General features: G+C 40.2%; 1 protein-coding gene across 2 annotated transcripts in view; it reads right to left on the bottom strand.

Moving 5' to 3' along the window:
* Positions 1-440: 440 nt before the first annotated feature.
* CDK19 (cyclin dependent kinase 19) overlaps positions 441-9,232 on the bottom strand; it is a 121,711-nt gene continuing 112,919 nt past the window's right edge. For both annotated transcript variants that reach the window (XM_040058000.2, XM_040057999.1), the window contains exons 12-13: positions 7,466-7,729; positions 441-4,669 (exon numbers count right to left, since the gene is read on the bottom strand). In XM_040058000.2, coding sequence (XP_039913934.1) covers positions 4,538-4,669; positions 7,466-7,729 — 396 coding nt within the window. In that variant the 3' untranslated portion in view covers positions 441-4,537. The remainder of the gene's footprint in view (positions 4,670-7,465; positions 7,730-9,232) is intronic.

The following is a 9,232-nucleotide window of genomic DNA, read 5'->3' as shown; positions in this document are numbered from 1 at the left end:
CATACTTTCCATGTTGCCACTTGAAATGCTCCAAGGTCCAGCAGCAGAAAGCAGGAAGGTATTTATTTCCAAAACAGAGTAAACCACATTTCTTTTTCAGAAGATGCATCTACAGGACTGTCATGCAGGTAATAATGAATCTCAGCAAGTGCCATTGGTGTGGCACACCAGCACGCTTACAAGCGGAGAGCAAAACCTGAGAGAACACTCCATTGATCCTGCTTTCCATAAGGCTTCATTCTATTTTGATAGACACATAGCCGTGAATATCCTCGTGGGCATTTTAAAAGCGGTAATTTTAACTCTGAGGTTTTGCAAGCTTTGTTTTGTGTGTTGTATGATATCATAAACATCCTGAATATAATTACAACTGCAATTTTGTGGGCTGTATTCTCCCTACTGGTAGCCCGAAGTTGATGTTTACAAAAAATGCACGCTTATTTGATTTGAACTTTTTATTATTATTACAAATGTATATTATTTTATTAAAAAAATTCACACTGAAGCAAAGTCAATTCCATTTCATTACAACCAAGAATATAAAATAAATGCAATGAACTCATAGCTTAGTTTTAACAGTCATTTCAAGAGTGACATCAGGACAACTTAAAAGCAGTAAACTCTCAACTCCAGAATGAGAAACAAGTATTTTGCTTCATGGTTTTGGTAGCCCATTGGCACGGGCACTGCTGAATGCAGCCACCACAGGTCTAGAGCGGCAAAGTTTTGTGGCAGCACCAGGCGCATACACAATAATTTCTAATGGAAACTACAAAAATGAAAGATGCGTGCATGAAATTATTAGGAAAAAAAATAATTGAGTAGAGACAGGCACACTTCCACAAATAGTAAACATGGGAATATACAACTAGGACAACTTGAAAAGTTACTACCTTACATATAAAAAAAGTTCTTTAAATTGCTGTTAAAAAGGACATGTTCTGTCCAGATTTTGTGTAATACTTTTTAGTGTCTACACAAGACAAATTTTTAAAAAAATTAAATAGCATTAATTTACTACTAAATATTTAGGAGATAACAGTGCATTAAGGACTTTTTTTTCATATAGTAATACACATCGCTCCTGTCTGGCGACATTTTTAGAAGATTACGTATGGCCTTATGTACAATACATTTATTTAATCCTAAAACAATTCTTTGCTTAATGGTGTTAAAGTACCATTCCTGAAGATTACGAAGGGGAACTAAGCTTATTATGTTTATATAAAATATCATACATATTTGAACACTTCTAGCTTCCCGCCACCCCTCCCGCTACGAATGCGCTTCCCTCCCCCTTCCCAGATACAGTGTCACAGATACAGTGCAGGAGTCGCAGCTTTCCCTATATTTTTCCTTCATTGTGCAGTTTGTGCTACATAAATTTCACCAACCCGGACCAGGCTGCTCATCCCATGAATTCCCCACGTTTGTTTCCTCTGAGCCATGACATGAAAAGCTGTACTCAGCAGCCCGCTCTCCCACTAGGATGGAGAAGACAGCTCTGCGCAGCTCCGTAAGGTGTGGAACACTTTGGTGAGGGTCTACAGGTTATGGGCAGAGACAGAGCTGAGTAATACAGAAACTGCACAGGTAAAAAAAAAAAAAAAAAAAAAAAAAAAGGTCCTGGTTTCCCACAACAAACTGCACAATTCAGTTCTGAAAGGGGAGAGTTTTTACCTCATGGGATAACCCCTAGGCAGCAAGGCTTCTTCCATTATGACTGCCACCCACCCTGGCAGCATGCATCAAGCTCCCAAGAAAAGGCAAATTACTTCGCCCCAGGAAGAAACTACAAGAGTGTGCAGAGCCTACATTTTGCAGCCAGCGCTGTTGCTTTTACTTGCTCTCTTCCCGGTTGTGAATTTGAAGGAACAGAGGAAGTCAAGTTGGCTTCACCTGTGCACATACAAGCTACAGAGAGGAGTGGCATGTGGTCATCTATCAACCCAACCAAGGCAAGAAATGCAAGTGCAGCTTAGAGAGGTTGTGGCAGTCAGTCTGGAAGCTGGAAGTCCATTCAATTAAAGCACCTTACATTGCTGTGAAGTTTCACACTCTACATAGAGATTTATCTACACCATGATTTTGCCTTATTGGCACAAGAGCCCACCTTAATTAACCCATGGTTCCCTATCACCTCTTGATCTTGTGTGAATTTTGATGATCGGCTGCAGGTCCCAGCAGGGAAAAGAAATGTTAGATAACTGTAGGAGAAAAGACAAAATAATTTTGAGAGAACAGAAAGAGGAAAAGGAGGGGACAAAAATCACTCTGCTGTATGTTAATTTCCAGAAACGTGACATTCAAATCACAGAAGTATAAAAGAAGTTTACTTAATGGCATTGGCCAAATATCCATTTGATCAAAAGTACCTCATCCTAACATCAGTAAGGGGGGAGACAGAAAGAACGTCACCCCAGAGTCACTGAAATAAAGGAACAATTAAAACTTGTTCTTTTAAACAGAGTACTAAAGTATGTATAAATTGTATCATTTCAAGGGTTATACATTGGAAATATCCTTTGGGAGATTATTTTTCCCCAAAAATATTTTTTTTTCCTTTCAATTGCTTAATTTAGTTTTTCACCACCTTCTTATCTATTTGATGACAAAAGCAGGTTTTAGCTGCTTTTCCAGAGCAGCTGGGTGTTGTCAAAATCACATGATGGCAGGGATGGCCAAAGCAAGCCAACTGCTCACAAAAAGTAGGAAAACAGCATGAGTTTAAGGAGGAAGGGGACACTAAAGATGACTGGGAGATCAAATCCAGTAGAACTGTGTATGTGACTAGCTGTGACGAAAAGCGTTCTCCTCAGAGCAAACAGATCTACTCATCTTGCTACATCTGACCACAACTTCAGTGTGAATGTGTACAGGTACACCATTTGTGTATAAATCTGCAGTATAAAAACCCGTTACCACTGACCATTTACACCGGAACTTCTCTCACTTCACCTCTTCTCTGCACCAGCTGTAGAAGCTCGCTGATGTTACACTGCCAGTAGCTTTCTAAATGCATTCCTCTAGGTTTTCTGCCACAGGAGTCAGCCTTATTTCTGAAGGCTGAAGCAAAAAATGAAGCTGTCCCAAATTACATGTTTTGTCTCTCTGAATAACTGTGGTTCCAGAAGTTGGACAATAATCCTCTGATTATGCTTCTGAACTCTTGCTTAATTACTGGGGATTTTCTGCCAACTACCCATCCACTTACAGTCCCTTAGGCACAATCAAAACATGTTTGCTCTAGGGAAAAAGAAACATTTCAGTGCAATCAAGCGCATCTGGTGTAACTAATCTGGTTAATCACAGCAATGTGAGGGACACAGAATATGCATTATAAACAAGAAAAAGGAACAATTTTCAACATGCTTTTCAAACTGCACAATAATTTCCCTTAATTATAAATGTTAACATAAAATGATTAAATGCATTTGTTTTTGCAAGTCTTAGTATTTCTGTCACCTTTAAATTTTGAGAACTGACTCAGGAATGTGAAAGAAAGCTAAATTTATAGAACTCTCACACACATTAATAAGCTACTTAGCAGAAAAACAGAAAAAGCCCGTCATTCACATTCCTACTGAGACTTGAGGGCAGTAAATACATTTTCCTGACTATTTTGGTGTCCAGCCTGGGAAGACATTCCATTCTTCTGTTCCAACAGATCCTCAAAGCATCTCCTTTCTATGTGACTGTCCTGGTTTCATTTAAAGTAATGCTTAATTTAAAACTAGTCAGAGCATGATCTGTGATTTCAAGAATTCAATGTGAATGAGTTAAGAAATATCAGCAATCTTCTGTTTGGCATTCAGTCCAGTAGCATGAAGCATATCTGTCGCTGCAGAGACTTGGGTGGGTTTTTTTCTTTTTTCATTTTTCTTTTTTCATTTTATCAATTTTTAATTATTTTTTTTTAATACTTTGCCTGAAAACTAGACTAATAAAAACAGAATAGTAAAATACTCTGGAACAGTAAAATTTTGCTGTTCTTGACATCCATGAGCAAAACAGTAATATCCTGTGAAAATAACATAGTGCTTTAAAAAGGTGCAATATACCTGTATAGCTAAACTGGTTTGCCTAGTATAAAACTAACTATATACAAGCTTGAAAGCCTGGGAGCTCAAGATTTTAAAACTTTAAAATCCCATCAAAGAGATTGAAAAGACAGATTTATGGCAATCACTACAGCATAAGGAAGGTGCACCAGGAATCCTTCAAAATTCCAAAGGTTAAAGAAGTTAAGTGCTGGGTTCAGATCAGAAGGGTTCATTAGAGTAACCACAATGGAGCACATGCAAGGGCAGGGAAGAAGGAAAACTTCACGAGAATCTCCTTTATGGCAATAAAGGGATGGGGATGGGGCAGGGGTGGGGGAAGTCTTCAGCGAGTGAAGTTTTCCTTTTGTCATCATGAATTTTAATTCTGCATCATAGTTTGTATTTTTGGTCTTCTCATCATTATGAACTTCATATTGCTGGAGTCTTCTGGCTTCTAGTCCATTCCTTTCTGAGTGCAGTGCCTGTCAAGTCCCTCAGTACCTGTGAGACTGATGAGATTGGTGATACTGAGAGCTCTGCTGAGATGACGTGGAATAGCCCATTGTACTCTGGGACTGAGAAGATCCCTGAATGTTGCTTTGGTAACTCAGGCGCGAGCTGGAGTGCTGCAGGAAAAAAGAGAGGGATCAAAGGAATGAAACCCAGCCTGTCAGGAACATGCAGCTCGGGAGATTTTTAACCTCTCTGGTGCTCATTAAAACATGATTGCTGGGGAGGCTGACCAAACAGTGAGACTATTTAGGGTCCCATAAAACAACTTGTCATTCTGATCTGCAATCAGCTTCAACACAGCACAAAAAATAAACAAGAATCCTTGGAGACACCTAAAAGTACAGCAGGTACACACCATTTTTTCCTGGGAAAAAACCAAATACACAAGAGAGCAGACTACCTTTCAGAATTCATCTGTTTCCTAAACTTACATCTATTGTTGCTATTAATGCAAATGCTACAAACACCCTTCTCAAGACAGGCAATACTAAATGTTATAGAGGCACATTTTACTCTTTTCTGAGAAAAAGCCAACAATGACTTAAGAGCTACTCAATTTACTTGAATGAAAAGTTGTCCATTAAGATAAAGTAATGTAATTTTAAGCGAGTCTTTCAACCAACTACTGCAAACAAGGACAACTGCTTAAAGATGGGAATGTCTATGTACATAAACTAACATTCATTTTCCTGAAGGGTCTTTTTTCCCCTCCACAGTTTGGGGCAGTCAGCTCAGTGGACTCCAACCTCAGCATGGTAAAATCATGGATCTTGCAACCTCTGGCCAGGTGAATTTGCCCTTTCATTATCATAATCATTCTCCATCCAGAATTAATCATGACCTGCACAATAATGCAAATTGCAAAATCACTTGGCATGAGAAGTACTGCTCAATAGACAGGACACTGTCCAGCAAGGTAAATCCCACCACAATCCACATGATTAGTCTGATTGTGTAACACAGTGTCTGAAACCTGACCTTTTTCTCAAAATTCTGGAAAGTTTTTCAACTTCTAATGGAAAAGAAAAAGAATTGTGATAAATTCTACGACTTTATACGGGCTCTTTCTGCATGAAAAGCATCAGCTCACCATGCTAAGCAAGATACCCCAGGTCACATAGGGAAGGCTCAGTAAAATTCAACAAAGAGTTTCCACTGTCATTTGTGGAAGCAATACACATTGAGGCTGGTGAATGACAAAAAGAACTTCAACAGAGACTACAGACCACAACATAAATGAAACTCAAAGCAAAGGGAATCTTCTATCTACTTCTGAATAAGATAAAATGGAGCAAAATTCATGTCCTAAGACAACAGGAATGCATTAACTTGCCCATGCTTATTTTTGTTCCACATATGAGAAATTGCTTTTAACAAAGTCAGACTTGGACAAATTGCAGACATTCCTTTCTGGAACAGAAGATAGTCAGCTAGAAGTTAAAGGCAGATAGCCAAACAAGTGTAAAAATGGATAATCAGACCATATGATTTAGCAAATGACGTAAATGAAACATACAGATCATGATTTTGATGCCTGTGCTGTTAAAGTTTAGAAGGAAAGCATCCTAGAGGGCAAAAAAATCTGAAAAAAAAGAAGAATATTTAGACTGCTTGCAATTTGTAAGGGGGGAGTTTGCCAACAATTCAGAGAACTGGACAAGAATGCTATAATGGCTATCATCAAATGCAGCACACCAGTCCTCAAAGTATAGACCAGATCAGCTATAAATACTGTACAGTCAGACAGATGTACTGATCTGTCCAGGCCTCAAGCCTGTCTGGAACTTTTTGAAAAAGAAACCTAGTTGTCTTTGCCCTTAAATTGCCCTCAATGCCTTCATGACCATTTGTAACTAAAAGAGTCAAACAAAAATGGGAGAAATATGTCTGGCACTGAGTAATCAATTGTCTGTGGAGAAGGTCTGGAGGGCTAAGTCAAGACAACTCTAGAGCTGGTGCCTTAAAACCTACTTATTTTAACTTTAAAGCAGCCTGAAAAGACCATTCTCCAAGGAGAGATCCTCTTAGAGGCTGGGAGCAGATCGAATCCTTAGCATAATTTAAAATTTACCTTTAATATCTACTTTTTTTTTTTTTTTAATTTTAATTCTTCATTCAACTAATTATTGTTCCAGCAAGTAATAAACTCAGAAGTAATTAAGATCCTGGTAAGTTCAGTGCTTTCCATATTTAATGTAAGTCACTTTTTCAGTGGAAAATATAATTCTAGTAAGCAAAGACAAGCATGCAAATTCAAAAATTATTCAGTGGCAGTGCTTTTCCTTACAAATGCTACCATACTGGGAAACATAAAATCTGCTGTACTTTGGTCACAGAAAGAATGCATGTCTTTGTGCCCGACTCTGGCATGAATCAAATGGATGAGCCAAATCATAATTCCTGTGTTTACACGCATTTTTTTTTTTTTTCTTTAACATTAGAAGTAGACTCAGAAAGATACCAGAATAAACTACAAAACACTTCAGACATGTGGTAATAGGAGGAATGAAATGAGAGAGCCTGGTTCTAACTTCCCTTCTCAGAATTGTCTCACATCTGCACCTCACATGGGATTTAATATTGCCAAGACTCGAGTATCCTGAACTTGATGCAATGCAGCATTTACATCCACTGGCTTCAGCGAGATTAGTCTAAAATATGAAGTCAAGCAAATACTTAGGTGCGTTCCTGGAGTGGACTAGTCCTCAACACTTTACAGGGTGCAGTAGATACAACTCAAACTGGTACTCTATTGAAAATTACTAATCACGGAACAAAACCTCAGCGTGCCTCAGATTACATCAAAAAGTCATTAAAACGTGATCCGTTCTTGCGGTTGGGAAGGGGAAAAATGGACATTTTGGCCCTCGGCGCTATAGTATCAGAAGCAGCGAAATTCCCAGAGGTACCTGATAATCTGAAGGCATGACAGGCCCGCCTGAGTTAGCGCCTGAAGGCCCTATGCGTGGTTTCTTGTTCGGAGGCACCTGGTTGAGGCTGGAGTCCTGGCTGTGCTGGAGCCCCGCGCCCGCGCCCGCTCCTCCCGCGCCGGCGCCCGCCGCCGTCCCGTTGGTCTGGCTGCTGCTCTGCTGCTGCGGCTGCGGCGGCGGCGCCGCCTGCGCCTGCTGCTGAGGGGCTGTTTGCTGCTGATGCTGATTCTGCTGCTGCTGATTCTGAGGGAAGAAGCGACACGGCACGGTCACTCGCTCTGAGCTAGGTTTGCGAGCTCCACGGAGCTGCCGACCCCGGCGTCACCGAGGACGAGGCAGGCCCGCTTGCCCGATGGGAAAACACAGCAAGGCTGAACGCGGGGAGAAGCTCACCCTCAGAGAAGTTCACCCCCGCACACCTTGTGGGGGTGTCCCACTTGTGGCTGTTTTAATGAAACGAGCTGGACTTAAACCGGAAGGACAGTCAGTGCCTCCTACAGCTACCCGGGTGCTTCGAGGAGCCCTTTATAAAGCAGTAATCACCTAATGAAGTAAATCAAAGCACCTAAAATTCCACTAGTGCTCAGTGGCAGACATGGGGAACCACAGTAAGTTGTTCTACGTGCTTCAAAGGCCTTGTCCACGCAGAATCAAAGCCACTTTTCAAACTTTCACTTTTCACCTGAACAAAGAAGGCTGACAGCATTACTCCCAGAAAGGTAAGCAAATTGAGACCAAAGGAATTACATAATGTCTTCCTGGCTGCGAGGAAATTCTGTGGCAAAACCAGAAACAGGTTTCATTACTGTTTTGGTTTCCTGCGCTTTTAGGCACTCCACAACTGTACTGGGAATAGGGCCTAGCATGGTGCCCAGCATATAGGGTCAGAAAATCTTATTGAAATAGAAAAGTAAAAAGAGACTAGAGATGTTGAAGACAAAAGAGGAGGAAACAGCTGAAAGAAGAATCTGGCAAGGGTAGGAGAAGAATAGCAAAGCAAGAAAAGCCAGCTAATTCGGATGACACTGGTTCCTAGCAGGACAATAAACAGAGAAAAGTGTCACAGAAGAGAAAAAAACGTTAAGAAGAAGAACACAAGAACAAAAGACATTGAGAGCTCTTCTGGCTTCAGAGGGCTACAGACTAAAAGGAGTATTTGAGGAAGTAGAGGGAAGGTCAGAAAATGAACAGAGTGCAACTCTGTCCTCCATGGTTACAATTCTAGGAAAGACAACAGTTAATCTGCTTTCAAACACCAGGGATGGCTCCTCCATCCCGGCACTAAACCACCCAAGAGAATTGCAAAGAAATGCAATTTCACTCCAAATGTGAGATATGTCACTTGCTCATCATGGAAAAAACCTTCAACTGACATGGATGAAATTAAAAAGCCTTACCATCTTTTTCCTAATGTACTGTAGGGAGCATTCCACAACAGGATTTTTTTTTCCTAGAATATCTGCTTATATCATGACTAAAGCTTTAGTACGCAACCTTTTAATTAAATCCTTACTTTATTAGTTTCTCAGAAATTATGACAACCAGTTGCCACTAGCAGAAAATTCTTGATACTCCCTTCACCAAGAGGCTTTTAGTCACCTCAGATAAATGACATAAAAGATCTGCATCTATGCCATTTATCACAAAGGTCTCCCAAGATACATTCCAACAAATTTGCAGAGATGTATTCATTTAAGACTACGAAGAATACTTGCATCTTCAAGGACTTAAGAGGTAGCTTGTAAT

This window comes from Hirundo rustica, chromosome 3, assembly GCF_015227805.2.
Source record: "Hirundo rustica isolate bHirRus1 chromosome 3, bHirRus1.pri.v3, whole genome shotgun sequence".
NCBI lineage: Eukaryota > Metazoa > Chordata > Aves > Passeriformes > Hirundinidae > Hirundo > Hirundo rustica.
Note: the sequence above shows the minus strand (reverse complement) of the source record. Positions and strands in the feature narration are given on the sequence as shown.